The sequence below is a fragment of the Merops nubicus genome, unplaced genomic scaffold (genome assembly GCF_000691845.1).
Source record: "Merops nubicus isolate BGI_N331 unplaced genomic scaffold, ASM69184v1 scaffold3086, whole genome shotgun sequence".
In the NCBI taxonomy this organism is placed as follows: Eukaryota; Metazoa; Chordata; class Aves; order Coraciiformes; family Meropidae; genus Merops; species Merops nubicus.
Window position 1 is genome coordinate 1 of NW_008615437.1, and position 18829 is coordinate 18829.

Sequence of the window (18829 nt, forward strand, 5' to 3'; positions counted from 1 at the left end):
CTCCGGCCCTTCGCGGCCCTGCAGCTGCGTCTGGGGGAGCTGTGCCCTTGGCTGAGGGGGAAAGGTGCCGGGCGCTGGGCAGCCTGCGGTGATTTTACAGCCTGGTTAGCAAGAATGGAAGCTTGCAGCAAGAGGTCTTTGGTTTGAAACGAAACCATCAGCTGGTAAACTTTTTAAATGGAGAAGCTAGACTGAAGGATGGTAGTGTGTTCTTTAAAGTAGTGCCTCTCTCTCTCTCTCACCAGCAATGGGCAACTTTTGCCAGAGCCTGGTACCTCCTTGATGCAAAGATGCAGCCACCAGGAAAAATCGCAGCTGCGACTGTCCTGAGACTCGAGGGGAGGCACAAACCTATTTACCATGCACTAAGTGAGTACTGGAGTAGATAAAAGCAGCTTTGCTTTCCTTTGCTTATGTTTTAATTCTGATAGCAAGTTTTAAAGTCAAACTTGATATATCAAGCTACATTTTTCAGTTGTTTGTAAATTACAAATGTCTTCATTTTCCTTCTCATCTTTTATCCTCATACCTCTCTACAGCCTCATGCTGTTGTCTTTACTAATCTACATAAAGCTTATTGTGCATTCGTAATTTATTATTGGTAGCTGAATTATAGTAGGTTGTACTTACAGTTTTTTTAAAAAACCTTGAAATGTGTTTCATTGCATTGATTTTAAACATACAGATTTAACTCACAGGGCATGTGGTGAAACAGTGATGTGATTCTTGTTCAGATTATTTGAATGCTACCTTTTTCAGTAGCTACACACCACCACAGTGTCTTGGAGTGGTTCTACATTCTGAATAAGATGCAGGAAAGTCCTGTCTTCATGAGGCAGCTGGTACACACTGAAGCAGAGGAGGTTCCTTCTGAACAGTAGGAAACATGTTTTTATTGTGGGAGTGACTAAGAGTAGTTGACCATGAGGTTGTGGAGTCTTCATCCTTGGAGATTTCCAAAAGATGGTCCTGCCTAAAGCTGCAGGGTTGGACAAGATGACCTCCAGAGGTCCCTTCCAACCTCATATTCTGTGATGAGGAGACTGGAACCTTCCTGATTCTTAAATGGGAGTCATGATCATTGTTGAAAGATATACCTTCAAATGACAAAATAGTTTTGCTTTTCTGCAAATTAGAAGATTCATCAGTAAAGATGTATCTATGATCCTGTTCAGTATTTGTCATACCACAGTGCCTGTCTTGTGGTGATAAGCACTTGATAGATAATAAAAAGGTGATCCCTTATATTGAGGATACAGTGTTTCTCCTAATGCTCATGCAGATTTTTCAAGAGACGTTGCTGAAACATGAAAGAAGCACTGAACTTTTCTCATACTTGTATAGTGTACATACAAAAATTATACTTGTTCTGTTTTTCATGGTAGAAGGTAGAATTTGTTGTAGGGCTTTAAGGAGGTTTTAAATGAGTTCTGCTCTTGCATATTACGTTTTGTCCACAAGATGTCACTGGAGACTAAGACTGCCCGAAAAATAAAGCGGACACAGAGGAATGTTTTTGGTTGTCTCCTGGGAAAGAACTTTGATACTTTTATGTCCATGAAGTTGTAAACCCTGGAAGATCATTGCAACAATGACTTTATGTTATCTGAAGTATTCTATAAATCAGTGCCTTACATTACACCCGAGATTGACATGGATAGGTTACTACTACTCGAGGCAGTTGATACTTTCTGAGAACAAAGTATGCATGAATTTGTGGTTGGTGTACTTACTACTTTTTTTTTTTTTTCCCTTGAATTAACAACTACTTTAGTGTCTGTGAAATAATAACATAGTGGGGAATTTTTGCTATCTGACCGTATGCCTTAAATAATGGGTTACAAACTTGTTCAGAAGGTTTAAATCTGGATTTTTAGGTTTCTTCTGCACCTTCCTTTCTCTCTATCCTCATCCCTTTGCATCCTGTCTTTTTGAGCATATTCAAAATACAGAGCCAAAAGTAGTGGGCCAGGTTTTTAAAATATTGAACAATCTAGTTCTTGATACTGGATTGTGAGCAGGTGTAGATGAGCCACTTGTGTTGCTTGGGTGGGATTTGCTGCTGGTCTCTGCATCCTCAAAGGAGAAGACCAGGCTAGATGGGAATGTCCCACAAAAGTGATCAGGTGTTACTCTAGATTTCAATGTTAATTTATAATGGCTAGAAGGAGCAGCTAAGACTTGGCTTCTCATAAAAGATTTGACAAGTAGTTTGTCAGTCTTGTGAGCTAACAGTTGACAGTATGGTGCCTACCTTTAATTACCATTTAGTCACTAATGAAAATGTAGGTGGGGAAAATGCATGCACCTGAAGCACCTGTTTTTACTGTGTGATAAGAATTACTGAAGTTAACAGTGTACAAAGATATAAAATAGATTTACTGTGGCAGCCTACTTTTATTTTAAGAGGTGTGATGTATATGCTGTATGTAACAAATTCCATATATCATAATGTAATGGAATATAATGGCCTTATTTTTCTGTTTCTTGAGGAAAACAGACTTACATACTTCATAAAAGAATAATTTGATATTATATCATGAAAACTGTTGATATGCCTGAGGGATGTGGACAGTCTCAGGAAGCAGCTCTGTCTGAACCCCATGAAAGTTCAACAAAGCCAAATGCAAAGTCCCACACCCGAGTCAGGGCAGTCCTCAGTATCAATGCAGCCTGAGGGCTGAAGGGATTGACAGCAGCCCTGCAGAGAAGGACTTGGGGGTACTGATGGATGAAAAGCTGGACATGAGCCAGCAATGTGCACTTACTTGCACATCAAAAGACGTATGGACAGCAGCTCAAGGCCGGGTGAGTCTGTCCATCCACTCGGCTCTGGTGAGACTTCACCTGGAGTACTGTCTCCAGTTCTGGAGTCCTCAGCATGGGAAAGACAGGGACCTGTTGGAGCATTTCCAGCAGCGCTGGAGTGGTTTGGGGTTTTTTTGGGGATCAAAAAAATTATTTGGGGCTGAAATACCTCTCTTGTGAGGACAGGCTGAAAGAGTTGGGGTTGTTCAGCCCCAGAAGAGAAGGCTCCAGGGAGATTCTATTGCAGCCTGTCAGTACTTAAAGAGGGCCTATAAGAAGGACAGAGAGGCTTTTTAATAGGACCTGTAGTGATAGGACAAGGGGCAGTGGTTTTAAACTGAAAGAGGATAGATTCAGACTAGAAATATGGAAAAAAATTCTTACTGTGAGGGTGGTGAGACACTGTTGTGGATGCATCCTCCCTGAAAACATTCAAGATGGCCTTTAAAGGTCCCTTCCAACCCAAGCTATTCTATGATTCTAGGAAAACAGCTTGAAGGAAGACTTTTTCTTGCATAGTAGTTTGTGAATATTTTTCAAAAGTTGGATGCAATTTGACTGTGTTTCTGGAGGTGGTGAATGTTTTTGTTTTCTCCCTACTAAATACAGACATCCCTTCCGTGAGGTGATATGACCAACTGTTTATAGACTGGTGGAAAATAAGGTACTAATATGAAATTTCAAAAGAGACTATCCTTTAGCTATCCATAGATGTAATCTACTCTAACAAGAATATGTTGTTGTCTTTATTCAAATAGTGTATAAGTATCCTGGTTAGTTTTTAGTTCTGTCTCTTAAATTGTTCAGAATTGATCTGTTGGTGTATGGAGTGTTAATTCAGTCATTATGCAAGTGGAGAACTGCTGGCAAAAATTCTGTTAAATGAGCTTGTTCTGTCTTAAAACAAAACCAAAATAAGGCACAAAGCCTAGTGTCAATTCCCTGACATTTATTTTGACAGACAGTCGTTTTAGAACTTATTTGTCATGGCTGAAAGGCTGCATCAATTAATATGTTTAAATTGTGTTTGTACTTCAGCTGTAGTTGAAATTAGAGCTTCAAAATAAAGCAAGATTAAAAAAAAATGGTAGAAAACTTAAACAGGATGTGAAACTCGCATTGATTGGTTATATGCTCCTATAAAAAAAAGTATGCTCAGTTTAAGTCCTTCATGTAGCTGCTTTGTTACCTACTCAAATGTTTTAATCAAATGCATCTCGTTCCATACTTACATGCTAATGTGGTTAATGCATGAGGGTGAACCTTGGACAAATCATTTTCCAGCTGATCAAACAGGTAGTCAAAACGTGCAGCTGATTAAGGTTGTTACTTCTGAAATTAAAAACTACATATTTTTTTCATATTTGCATCATATTTCTGAGACAGTATGGGTTTTATTAGCATGTTGTTAGTAAAGATCTGTCAAAGTAATTATCTGGCGAAGTATTTGTGATACTTTGTAGTCTTTGCACTTAAACGTTTGATGTGAATGTTGCTGATAGAACACTAAACATCTCTATGTGCTGTAATACTAAACATCTGTATGTGCTATAGCATTCACTCCTGCTTGATTGATAAAAATGTGGGCTTTTTCCCAATAGAACTGGGTTTGGGGTTTTGTGGGAATTTTCTCCCTCCCCCTCTGTTGTTTCTTTTATGTAGTTGGGCCTAGGTTGTAATTATTTAATAGAATTATTTTGCTTATCCAAAACATTCACATTCAATCTTACAGTAAACATTCATACTGTTTTTATGAGAAAACTAGAATTAAACAAATACTCAGCATTATTGTTGAGAACTAACTTTTTTTATTTTTTTTTAGGTCTATACGCAGCGTAATGTTTTGAATAAAATAATACACTTGTCTGTAATGCAGATTTCCAGATCTTAGCTGAATAATTGCAATGATTTAATTATCTAGTCTGATGGTATTTTACCTCCTCACCTGTCTCCTAACCTGACAGCTCAAAAAAAAAAAAAAAAAAAAAAAAATAGTAATTAGGGTTGGTATTTAAGTGCAGATTTGGATGTCGTGACTCAAAAAGCTCAGATTTAAATTTGAGCTTTATGAAATGTGTATTTATGTTCTACCACTTATGTACTGTGCACATTATAGTTGTTATTTTAGTTGATTGCCTCTGTGGTGCTCTTAATATTTTCCACTAATTTCTATCTTGTAGGTGACTGTGGAGATCATGTTGTAATAATAAATACAAGACATATAGCTTTCTCTGGTAACAAATGGGAGCAGAAAGTATATTCTTCACATACTGGGTAAGCTTGATAATAAATATTCAAATAAGCTAGTGGTGAATTTGATGCCATATTTTCTTAATAGTTCTCTAGTTTTCTTAGTCTTTTCTAGCATGTTGGTTCACAAGGGAATTCCTATTTACGTTTGGGTTTTTGTTTGCATGTCTTATGATAGCTAAAATGATGCAACCCTTTTTTTTTTTTCCTTCTCTTTTTACCTTGTTTTTCCATGTATGTTCTTAGGGGAATACTCAATTGCTCTGACTACTTTTGAGTTAGGTTAAGGTAGATTTAGAGAGCCAGGTTGTTCTGTTTGAACCCATGAACCCACTATTCAGGACATATTCTCCTTACTAAGCAGTAGAAGACACTCCTACTGGCACTGCACATGTAGAATATATACAGTTGCCAACTTCAATTACTTTATCCTAACAGTACCTATTTACCTAACACATATCAAGATTGATATATTATTGAATCAGATGGTTAAAAAAAAAATTGGAGAAATTAGATGCTTTTAAGACATACTGATGTGTGCATTAGGGTGTAATATATTATTCTGTCAGAAATAACTTGTTTACAGCTAGCAGTGCAATAATCAATTGTAGATGATATGGCACTGGTCAAGTCAGTCAAATAAGAACAGTTGCTTCTATTTTATACAGTGACAAGACTAGGTAATAATCTCTAAGTATTAAAATATATCCAGTTAGAATATTGATGCGTCATATTGATAAAGCTAATTTTGTTGGCAGCAATGTTTCAATACTGAAATTCCATTGCTGAATTGCTGAGTTCTTCAGAGTTGGTGGAAATAAAATTTTTCTCCTCTTACCCCTATCACTTTTTAAAAATTTTCACTAAAAATGGGTGTGTAAGTTAAAGAATTTACCTAAGTAGCTAAATTTGTTTTGAGAGAGTGAAAATAATTGTAGAATTAAAACAAATACTTAAATCTCTGCAGCTCCCTATGTGTTTTCATGGTACAGGGTTTATTTTCATTTCACTTGGGCCGACACCTAATAATGTAATTGCATCAAAATGAAACCCAGCTTTGAAACCCCAGCTCCCTGACACCCATGTAATTTCTTGCACCACTCTCTTATTATTTAAATTATATGCTTTATGAATTAGTGCAACTTCACTGTATCAGGTAGACTTTAAAAAAGATGGATGCATTGCAGTAAAAGTAAAATGTTTTTAATATAGGTATGCCAGATCATGCTAAGGTTTATTTAAAATAGTAAGAATACAACAAATACTGTTCAAATTTGTTGTCTTGTATGCCAGCCACAGACTCATCGCGAGCCTTTGATCATCTTCAAAGATTTCAAGTTTTTCGTATCTTATTCCCATTGCATTGTGTAGCTGTGATGATGTGTTTCATAAGCAGTTGTATATCCATCTGCTTGTGAAAAAACCTTTTTAATAGTCAAGTGAATAATAAGAATATTAAAAATATTATTTAAAGAAATTAATATAAGAATAATAAGGAATTACAAATTATTTTAAACTTGGATTAAAATCAGGACAGAATCTAATACAACGTAGCTGTTGGCCTGGTGAGAACAACTTCATTTTTTGAAGGCTTGTAATACCATTAGACTGTTGCTCAAGATGTAGTGGTATTTTTGTAAACGCCATGCTTGAGCTTTTATGTTTGGTCTGGTTTTGTAGCTACCCTGGTGGTTTCAAACAAGTGACAGCAGCTCAGCTCCATCAGAAGGATCCAACTGCTGTAAGTGTTTCCCCTTCTTCCCTTCCATTTGTAAAGCTGATTTGTTTTCCTTTAATTAGTTTCTTTAAACAAAAGGGATTGGTTACCTGCATGTCTAAAGTTAAATTACAAACATTCTGTTACCTCCTCTTAGAAGCTTGGTTTGTGACAGTGTTTTTGTAAACAGCATGTTTTGAGGGTTAGATTGTTGGTTGTGCATTTTTCTGATTCTTCCATGCTGTCCAAATGCACAAATCAAGTTTGTTTGCTTCCCTTGGTTTTGACTGATTCACTTAATTTTTGTTTCAGAGGTCTGACCTTTCTCATAAGAGAATTGCCTCAAGTTAGATTCACTTAAGCTGCACTTCAGCTTAACCACCCAACTACTTTTTTAAGAGCCAGCAAGAATAATGCTAATCTTAAAAATCTTGGAAAGCACACCTGCTTCTCTTCCCAGTAAAATTCAACTGTAAGCATTATTATTATATGATATAATTTTTTTAAAAAGTGTTTTCTGGAATGCTATGTGTTCATAGTCTGTAAATAATTGGAAATGGTGATTAGATTGAACTTAAGCCTCTTCACTAAATTTCTGTATTAGAGTACTATAAATTCTCAATGTCACTGTTGGTGTGTTTGTTACTGGTTAAAAAAGCCAGGGTGCTAGACAGGGACGTTTTGGGATGGGGTTTTGAATGGTCAGCATTGAAGGACTGAATTCTTCAAGTAGTACTATTTCAGAACATAATATCAGGTCCAGAGAGAGCAACAGATATCTGTGTTTATTTTTGACTTTGCAATGCTTTGGCTTGGTCACCTTTATATGTAAAACATAAAAATGCTTCTTTCTTTTCCTAGGGAAATTTCATTTACTCTAAAATTTTGGGGTTTTTTTCAATTATTTTTTTAAACTGATTCAGAAATCCTGGTTTGTTCCAAGACTCTCTTATACAAGGTGTTGTACCAACACTCAACAAAAAAAGCATTCCACCATATGGGGTTTCATTCTTTCTTTTGCAATTTCTTTCTTTAAATAAAGTGAAATGAAATCCTGCTGGTTCAACATTATTTTCTGTCTAGAACTTTTCAAAACAACTTCAATGCTTTTGAGAAGAGGCTGTAAGATAATTGTAATGTCTTTGGGAATTATTGGTAGTTCCATGTCTAAAATGGATTCTTCAACCTCTTTCATTTGAGCTTCAGGCAGTCACTGTGCACTGGGAGGCAGTGTAGCACCACTTGTTTGTTAGGGCCTTGCAGATGGACTTTCTATAAATTACCTTCTGGCATTCATTCTGAAAAACCTCTGTTCTTGCCAGACTCGTAGATGACTTTCTGTGCAAACAGAGGAGGATTAAATGTGTTGCCAATAACTAAAGCATGCTGGACAGAGGCTCAGCAAATGGTGATGTGGCTCAAGGCTTGGTCTAATTTAGGCAGAGAAACTTTTTTTTTTTTTTCCAGCAGAATTGTGGCAAGCCTTCAGCAATTAACTCTTTCATTCTGCTGAAAATGAAGCATTTGGATGTGCCTTCAATAAAGATACCTGGTGTATGTTTGTCATAATTAGTAGTAGCGGATGGTGATTTGGCATTATCTATTCTGTATGTCTAGCTGTTACACATCTTAACTTGCAAGTGATTTTATGGCTAGAAACATTTATTGACTAGTTGAATTGTTTTGTTGTGAAATATTTTAGGATATGACAAAAATGGAAATTATAATGATGTTTTATTAACGTGCTTTATTTTTAGAAGTAGCTATTGAAACCTGAAGGATTACTGTGGAGTGAACAATGCCTAGCCTAAATACCATTTGGGTGTTCAAAATATCATCAAAATGATGCATAGTTATCATGCAGACTTTTATAAAACACTCCATTTCTTTGAATTAAAAAGAGAACTTTTCTCCTTTAATCCTGTTAAACTCAGTTCCTGTGAAGTCAGTGGAATTAGGTAGGTTGTAGGATGCAGTCTGTATCTTTCTGTGGAATCAAAGTCTTCATTCTGTAAAGCTTTTTCATCCTGGAGGCCACTGCTTTTTCTCTGCCCTTGTTCCTGTTGACTCCTGCTAGCTCATCCTGGTAGTGCTTCCTTAGATGAATCAAAGTTATTTTTGGAAACAGTGCTGTTACAGAAATTAAGGCATTAAATGAATGGAAGAGACTACTTCCAAGGAAAAGGATGTTGACATAACACCTTGTAAACTTGTATGGTGTTACACAGAGATTTTGCAATGGATACAACTGTTTCCAGTTTATGTGGGAAATAGATTAAAGCTTGTAAGATTCCTTGAGAGTGTGTGTGTGTATATAGTAGGATTCCAATACTGCTTAGTACTGTCTTTGCTTAAATATGTCTAAATTCAAACATACAAGTCCCCCAGGTAAATATTTTTCCATTATGGTTTAGTTTAAACATACTGTCTAGAACACAGAGAGACGGGTTTTAAGAAAAACTGGTACACAGCTAATAGCCAATTAAAAAGTTTATAATGAGTAATTTGATGCAAAATGGTATAGTTTGTTTACATGGAGGTTTGAAAGTCATAAGTATAGTTGTCAGAGTTTAGACATGTCTGCTGCAGTATGGTTAGATAATCATCCTTGATCAATTCTAGCTCATTTATAAGGTACCAAGACAAGGATGGATGTTGATCTGATAGTCTTACTTATGGAGGTTGACATTGTTGTATATATCTTCCTAACTTTGGACCTTTATAGTCCTTCCCAGTAGTAGTTTGTGCTTCAGAAGGATTTGTGCTGAATCTTGAATGTGCATTTTTCCATAGGATGATTTGGGTTGGACAGGATCTTGTCACATCTCTAGTCCAACCTCCTACTCAAAGCAGCGTCAGCTATTAGGTTAGATAATGCTGCTGAGGGTTCACCCAGACTGGTCTTGAAAGGTTCCTATAGCAACCGTTTCAAATACTTGACTTTTCTTGTTAGTTGAAAAGACTTTTAAAGGGTCCTGTGCCTATGTAAGTGTTTAATCTCAGTTGTTTAATTTTGTGCCCGGGATTGACAAAATCTTACTATTTTTTCCCGCTTCTAAGTGTCTTTTATGTTAGTATGGGGCAGTGAAAAGAGGCCTGTGTAGCAGATATTTTTTAGAGAACATATATTTATACACATATATATACTTATAACATATATTTATGTAGAACATAAATTCTGTATTCATTGTGCCAAGTTTTTCATCACTTTGGAAAAATTTGTTTCTCTGGAAGTGTAAAAACCACAGTGTGTTGCCAAAAAGATAGCAAAAGTAAAAAGTCTAGCACATTTTTCCCTGTAGCACCTTTGAGTTCCTTTGGGAGGCACAGGGAGGGGATTGTCTGTGAGTCTGTTTAAAATTTCTAGTGTTTTCAGTTGTCTGCTCTGCTGGAGAATCAGCAGAGAACAGCTCTCATCTATGGGACGTGGCCAGGCTACTTTAGCAAGTGCTTGTTGAAGGAAAAAAGATAACTTCACATTTCAGCCATTTCTTTCTACGTGTTAGATTTAGTGTAAGTGCTTGGACCACCCATAGGTGAGAGTATTAAATATGTTCTTTAGGTGCAGCATAACAGCTTGTTGCTGTAGTTTGAAACTGCCTCTCTGTTCTTCAGTTTAATATAATACTAATATTCTATATGGAATTGCTACTCCCTTAGGTTATATGCTAGCAGACAACACTACAGTCCATTGTAGTTTATTAAGACAAATCTGTTTTAAAGTGTTCAAAAAACATGTGGATGTGCTACTACAGAGCATGGTTTAGTGATCATGGTAGTGTTGGGTTGATGAGTGGGCTTGATCCTAGAAGTCTTTTCCAACCTTCATGATTCTATGATTAGAGATGCAAATGTTTGGAATGCATAGGAGTTTGAGATTTTCTTGTGTGTTTGTAATAAAATTTGCAGAAGTTTTGTTTAGGTGCAAAAATGCTGGTAGGCATAAGACCAACTTTCAAAATGACTCTTTGAAGTAGTTGATATGGTGAGACTAAAAGATGTACTTTTACATCTCACAGGTTGGAGAGGGAGGAAAGATTACTTGGAAAAAAATCCTACAGCTTTTAATTAAAATATCTGCGAAATATGTTGACAGATCTAGTCTGTAGAACCAGGTAGTAATCCTGTCAGGACAAAGTTTTCAATCAATTTTTATTCTATTTCAAATTTTAAAATAAGTAAGCAAAACTTGACTTTGTTTTTTGGCTGCATCAGAAACACTCACCAAAAAAAAAAACAAACAAACGTATTTAGCTATATAGCAAATGCTCAGTGAGAGGATTGACCCTTTGCAGCATTCCGAGGCTATATTGCCTCTGACAAAGAAATAATGGGCAATAATTGTTCAGGTTGTATGTTACCTGCTAGGGAAGATTCTTAAAGGAAGCAGGGTGGCTCTGTGGAAATAGCTGTGGGGAAGATTCCATGGCCGTTGGGTTTCTGGTTTGTTCAGCTGCTGGCATTAAGAATAAAGGGGCTTAAAATCTTCTGTCTCCTTTTGAATGCTCTTTAGCAACTGCTTGCAGGTATAGGCTTGCCATTATATCTAGATAGTAATGATCTTTTGAAGGAAAGCATAGACAGAAAACATGGTTAAATCTTGCTGATGGTGTTTGAAAGCCTATTTTCTTTGCATTAGTAAGGGACAGTTGATATAATAATACATGTTAGAAGTCAGTTGCTGAAACACCAGGGATAACAATTTTATTACTATGGAGTAATGTTTTTTTAATCAAGTAGAGCAAAACTTTCAAGTCTGGATTAGCAGGCATGGAAGTTAGTATAGCAGGGAGAGGTACAAAAACTGCTGTCTTAAAACCTCTAGGTGCTCTAAGTGTTAGAGCTGCGTTGGTCTTTAACTTTGTAGGGGACAAATATTTCCTTGTTTTAAAAAAAAATCTTAATCTATTTCTTACTTGAATTAGCAAGGTATTGGTATTAATTTAAAGAAAACATTATAATTCTAACTTTTCAAGTGCTGAACAATACTGAAAAACAAAATGCCATGTAATGGAAATTTGTCTGTGAAAAAATGATTCCTGTGGCAGTTTTAAGTACATTCATTTTTGCTATTCTACTTGTACAACAGAGCTAGAAGGGTGAAGTTCTTGGAATCCTTTTACAAGATATGGTGACAAGAACAATGTTGTATACAGAACAGAAAACCAAGAGATGGTGGAAGGAAGATGTATTTTCAAGCTGCACCTCAGAGTAACTGGTGTGTCTCCTGAAATTCTCTTAGTTTTTTTTTCAGTATGCCCTGTAATTAATCCTTTTGTTTTCTCTGGAGCACTGTGTCCTTCCCATGTTCTAGAGGTGCTTCGTGATGATTATTGGACTCAATTCAGCAGCTAGGGTAGACTTGCTTCTGGAAATTCATCCAGTTAATTTGTTCTCAGGACCAGGAGTGGTATTGCTCTGTTGGTTTCCGGCTTTAAAGTGTGTTTTATCTGGCAAAGAGTCTTCCTCAGAACTTGGCCTCCATCAGGCATAGTCTGCAACTTGTATACAAACCAAAGCCTATCACAACAGTAGAAATGTTCCAGCTTCACACAGTTTTTCAGATAAATATATTTTGTAATTTGTTCATACTCATAAAATGTTAGAACACATAGTAAGAGACTGAAAGTGCAAGTTTTACTTGAGCTGTGTTCAGATTCTTTTCCTCCTATATTAGACTATTAAATGAGAAAAGTAGTGTCATGTAACTGTGATTAAAAGTGTGTCTATGCTGTGAGTATATAAATAAGCACGAACATGGCAAAAAGGTATTACAATACTCAAGAAGGACAGTTGTAACTATATCCAATAGGAATTCTGTCATTCAAAAGAAATTAGGGCAGGCAGCATTCCGGTACTTCAAAAAATCCCCCAATTTTAATGCTCTGGTAGCTGTTAAAGAGTGGCACATCTGATGGCAAGTGTCTTTACCTGCTAGCGAAAGTGTCATGGCCTTTAGGAGTATTTATGAGGACATAGAATCTTACAGGTTACTAGTCCTAGAGATAAAGGAGTGTGGAGAGGAGCAGAGGGAATCCATAAATAACTGAACCAACTACCAGTTGGTTTTAAACTAAGATCAGGTTCCAGTGAGAACTGTGGGTAGGTAGATGACTTTGCTAATTTGAAGTCAGACTTAAATCTACCTCTCATATAAAATTAAAGTCTTAGTATTTTGATAGTTCAAATAAATAAACATAATTTCATAGAGAACATAAGAATTGTCTTTTATAAGAAGTGTAATGCAAACACATAGAAGGATTTTTGTTCCTTAAAAAGACAGCATGTACTATTGTGTGATTTCAAGGAATGTTTGGGTTTTGCATGAGCTCAACAACAGACTTTGTTGCAATTCCGTAGCTTTTTATTTAGTGTTGGTGTATTTTTAGTAAAACTTGAGCATGTTCAGGTAACAGGAGAGCATATGACATATATTGGACCATGTATATGTAGTTTAGTAATCTAAGAAATTAATGGTGGTTCTATCACAATCTGAAGTTTAAAGTTATTTTTAGATAAAAGAAAAAAACGTTCCCACAGTTAGGCAGTATGTTGTGAAGTCTCTGGGTCTGATATATTTTTGCGCTTTCAGTGACTAGAAGGAAAAATATTGGGTAGAAAAGGAAAATTTTTGTGCAAAAGAAGTTGTACAAAATTAAAATTAATGATAGTAAGAAGGGCTGTTCATATGAGCATGTTAATATTAACGCATGTTAATATTCATGTTTTTTCTTACATTCTCTGCAGCATCTCACTTGATTTTCAGTCTTCAGTGAAATGAACCAACGAAGGCTAATTTTCTGTTTTCTGCTTGCCTTTGTCTAAGCACATGACATACCAACCTAAATAAACTGTAGTTTGCTGTACAAGCATGAGTAGTTTATATCTCTAAATAAATCAGTTTTCATCCTTGTTTTTTAATAGCTTCTTACTGATTTTTAGTCTACTCTGCCTGATCTGATGTAGTTCTTCTGTCATCTTGATTTATTGTGTTTGTTCACAGATCTATGTTACTGCTTGCATAACATCTAAAAATCTTCATGATGCTGAGGCTTCTATAAATGCCTTCAAAGTTTCTCAAGGCTTATAGTATACATTCATGAGGACCCTAAAATTCCATCTGTTACACGGCAAAATGAAAATAGTGGGGTCAAACTACCTTGAGTGTTCACTGCCTTCAGAACCCTGAGTGGAAATGCCTGCAAGTTTAAGAACCTGCACTTCTCATTAGTTTTACTTGCAGCAATTAATCATTCTATCTTAACTGTAAGAGTCAATCACTGAGTTCCCAGCTGGAACCATAAAATTTTAATTCCTTTCATTAATTTCATGAAAAGAAGCCGTTTTTCTCTGTACACTTTTCAAAATACGCAGGTGCCTGGGAGACGTGTTTGTGCTCGGCGCTGCTTTCAGTGCCTTTATTCACTTCACCCTAACACTGCCCTAGGCATGCCTGGGTCCCTTCTGATGTGGAGCTAGTTTATGTCTGAGTGGCTTGGAGCACTGGCAGTGAGGTTTCCTTCTACTTACAAAATTGTGTGTGGGTCTACCTCTAAATGCTTTGCTGTCCTTTGTAAAACCTTATTTGTCTCCTACGATTGCATGCCTTATTTTACATTTATAAACATTCCCCTTGTGGGTGAAGTCCATAGCAATGTGTTTTGTATTTGAGTTACAGGCATATATACTAGGTCCGAGAGAAATCCTGTTGAATTTTGTCACTTTTCAATAAGCATCACCAAGTGTATATGTACAAATTCTAATTGTTCCTGATGCTCAGGAGTGAGATTGTCTATCTGGAACTAATAGCAAGAGAATAAATACAGATCGTATGCTCATAATGCAATGTACTGTTTTGTCAGCTTTGCTTAAGATATGATGTATTAATGATATAGAAATTTCAAACACAGACAATTAGTGTGTTAAACTAATTGCTGGGAGCACTTGGTAAATTAATTACAGCCTATTTGACTTGTTTCTCAATAATGTGCATGTATAAATGCACGCTAGTAACTAACATGGAGTTAGTTACCACACACTTCTAAAATCTTTCTGAAGTTGAATGATATGTGCAATTATCCACAATGCTAAATAGGGCTTTTAATGTTCTCAACTGAGATTTTCTATATAGCTGTTAGAGCATTTATATGATGGGGAATAAGTATTTCTTCTTCCAAAAAAAAGGCTTAAGTCTAGTGTACCTTCTGAATGTGGTGAAGAGTTCTTCAGCATAGAAAAAGCTGACTGAAAAGAGGTTCAGTGACTGGTGGAATGGGCAGAAGGGAACATAGCTTACCTTTTCATGTTATTTGTAACCTGTCTGATTATTTGTTGCCATGTTATCTTTCCTCAGATTGTTAAACTGACTGTTTATAGAATGCTTCCAAAAAACCTTCAGAGAAGAACTATGATGCAGAGGCTGCACCTGTTCCCAGAAGATGTGAGTAGTCATGCGGTTACATTTTAATTCCTGTGTGATTTAGAGGTGAGGAGGGAGTGTTAGCAATAGCAAAACTCTGGTTGTAAGAAAGTAAATTAAGAAAAATCAAAGTTGCTTTTTATGTATGTATCTAAATGTAGTTGTAAAGTTGATGTGTTTTTCTTTATTTCACAAAACTGTGAGATATAAAACATGTATGAGATTGTCTTCTGTGTTTAGGTCAAACACTTAGCATGAAGAATGCAGTAGTGATTTTGGTCATGGTTTGAGGGGTTAGTGGTGTTGGTTTTTAAACAATGGGATGGCTAAGACTGTTCTCATCTGCCTCAGGTTATTCCAGAAGATATAGAGAAGAATCTGCTACAAGAGATTCCTCAGCCACGTGCAGTCCCCAAGAGGTTGGATGAATATACTCCAGAAGAAATTGCCGCCTTTCCACAGGTTTGGACTCCGTAAGTATCTTAGATTTATTTTTTTTTTAAAAGGACAGTTTGACTAAATAGGTTTGTACTAAAAGTTTGACAGTTTGTACTAAATAGGCTCCCATATAATCAGTAAGAAAAAAAAAAAAATTTTTAAAGGGTTTTTCTCTTACCTTTTTTTGGAGAGAGAAAGTCATTAAAGCAAAGAAGAGTCATATTTGAAGGGAGGGGTTGCCAAGCTTTTTGTATTTCTGGCCTTTGTTTTAATGACAAAAGCTTTACTTAAAATCATGTTTTCAATTCTTTATCAAAATGAATTGTGTAAAAGATTGAAGTAAAAAAACATCATTACCCTAATTGAGTTGTATGCACACTATATATAATACATAACTGTTACTATAGCCAAAGGAAACTCCACACATCTCAGGGAATGATTCACTGAGGGGGGAGCCCTTTGGATTTTCCCCAGAGGAAGGACAAGAATTCTGCTAAATTAGACCTTGGAGAGTAGATCTTTGGCAGGGAATATATAGTGTGTTTATTTTGATAAATAGTTTCTTTTCCATGTGCAAAATGAGTTCCCCAGTAGTTGTATGGCATACAAGTGAGTATTTGTGGTTTGCTTTGTACCACCACATGCAGCACTGAGTCAACTTGCTAGTGAAAATAATGTGTTACATTCAGGATGTTTTCTGGTTCGTGCCAACATAATTTTTCTTGTGTTTATTTTGAGAGTCCTGTTTAGTCTCAGGTAGTCAACAGAGAAGTTAATATTGAAAGATGAGTCCTTTCCTGAATATTCTAATGAAATTCAAGTACAGATGTAACAAGTAGGGAGGTGGAGAAGGGTGTAAATTAACACCAGGACCAACTTGGTGGTCTGTCTCCAGTTTGATTACTGATACTTCTGTTTCAATAGTAGGTTATAAAAAGTTCTGCTTCTCTTTGTCCTCTAAAAAAGTGCTCCTGTGTACTGACTCCTACATTAATCTCAGAAAATAGATGTGGTGTGAGTCTCAAAATGTATGTCCTCCTATTGAGTAGTTCCACTGAACTAGATGTTAGCTGCATGTGGACAGAGGTCAGCTGTTGAAATGGTAGCACCAGCTTGTTTCTCATGAGTCTACTGAAAGATATGATCTCTCAGGTGACTTGATAGATGAATGATTACAGAATGGAAAGGACCTCTGGAGGTCATCTGGTCCAATATCGCTGCCACAGACCTGTGCCTCATGGTAAAAAAGTGTTTCCTGTTCTTCAGAGGTTACCTCCTGTGTTTTGCTTAGTCTTCTTCAAGTCAATAGAACTGAACACTTCAGATTTTCACAAGAGCATTTAAAAGGCTCAGTGTAGATTTTTATGTCCAGTGGATTGCAGAACCCTGTTGGAGAATGATCTGCAGTGACTTTGTGGTTTAGATTTGTAGTTAGTAGTGACTGGATAGTAGTAAGACTTGTACAATAGAAGAAATCATTGTACAGTAACAAAGAATTTGAATTAATAAAGAGAAGAGAAGATTCACCAAAGAAGGATAGTCTGAAATGGTCTATCAGTAAAAAGAAAACAGGTAATTTTTAGTGCATGGCCAAAACTGTTGGTATACTTTTAGAAGGAGCCTGCTGCTTTTTGCTTGAAAAATTAATATTAAAGGGGTGTTTTGTAGCAGATTGTTTGGGGTTTTTTAAAGTAAATTAAACATCTTAAATTAGAGCATGTATTTGCTCTGTATTATAAGGCACATGCAAATAGGGGCGTTTACCCTTCACAGACAGTGGAGATATGTGGGCAAGAGATACAGCTTTTCCAAAAGAAAAATGCTAATAGGATAACATGAATGAACACATGAGAAGGACCTTCTTGCAATTCAGAAGCAGTGTGTTCTTAATTCCTTTTATGGGCCAACAGCTTTCGATGATTAAACCAGACAAATACAGTTAAGAAATCCAAGGAATTTGCATACTACAACTGTCTGTATCCATTGCACATATATTTATAGGATATGTGTTCCTTTGAGAGGAAAAATGAGTAATGGTCTATATTTTTGTCATGTTTAACAGAAAACAAATTTTTTTTCTAGTGAAACTTCTTAACATTGGTGAGCTTTTGCTTCCAAATCCAAGAAATAACAGGACAAAGTTAGTTTGTGACTTTTCCCTGGTATTATGTGAAAAAGCCTGCACAGAACTCTGTATTTATGTATAATGTGTGTTTGTGCTTGCACATCCACATGCTTAGTAGTCATACAGAGTTACAGCAATTTTTCATGTCAGAGACAGGGTGAGACCTTTCATTTGTCAAATATTTTTTCTCTGCTTTTACTTATTGAACTTGGATGTCATGAGTGTTGGCTGTATCATCTGCCACTGAGATGATGGAACTTTGATGTGACCTAGATGGGTAGATCTTATATGTGTGTAGTAAAGAAATGAGCAGCTGCTAAACAGCCTGTCCTGTGTTAAAATTTTAAATGTATTGAATTCCTACTGCTGGGATTGCTTTTATGCCAAAAGCAGAGAGCTGTGGGAAGGAGGCATGTAGAGTATGATCTGGAGTCTTCCAAATGATCAGTATCAACTTGTGCTCTTCTGCTCATTTTCAGTATGTAGAATTTAGTGTGGGTTTTGGCAGGAAAAACTGAAATATCAAATAAATGTTATATGGCAAACCCCTAAAAGCGTGTTCTGCACACACTTCAAAAGCATGTTCATGTATCAGTATGTAGACACCCCTTTATGTTAATGTGACTTGACTTAGGCCCTTGTTCTAAAATTGGGGAAAGGCATTGACAGCACAGAAATAAGAGCATTTTGGAAATTACTTGGGTTTTGTCATTCTTCTCCTGTGTTCTATGAATGTAGGTAATACTTTGAAAAGCTTATAAAAAAATGAGTTGGACTTTGGCTCCTGATCCTAAATGATACTAAAATAAAGTCTGTGTGTCAGTTCTGTGTCATCTGAGGGACTCCAGTATTACAGTGTCTGTTGAAAGGGAGCGAAGTTCAGTCATGCTTTAAGCCCTCTTCTGGGTGGGAATAGGTAGATTGTTTTTGACTTTCTTCTAGCCTGTTTCAGTTGTACAAATTGTGGTGCTTGGTTTTATCCTCACTACTGGATGAAGTCAAAAATGCTGAGATCCCCTGGTTCCTATGAGATTTCACTGGAGTAGCCCTGAAGAAATTTTGACTCTGCACC

At 36.3% G+C, this 18829-nt stretch overlaps 1 protein-coding gene across 1 annotated transcript; it reads left to right on the forward strand.

Annotated features, from left to right (window-relative positions):
* Positions 1-245: 245 nt before the first annotated feature.
* On the forward strand, positions 246-15667 carry MRPL13 (mitochondrial ribosomal protein L13; the record flags this gene model as incomplete). The annotated part of the gene is made up of 5 exons (XM_008942502.1): positions 246-369; positions 4989-5082; positions 6739-6799; positions 15129-15215; positions 15546-15667. Coding segments are annotated over 5 exons (488 nt in total), but the record flags the coding sequence as incomplete, so codon positions are not given.
* Between the last annotated feature and the right edge of the window lie 3162 nt (positions 15668-18829).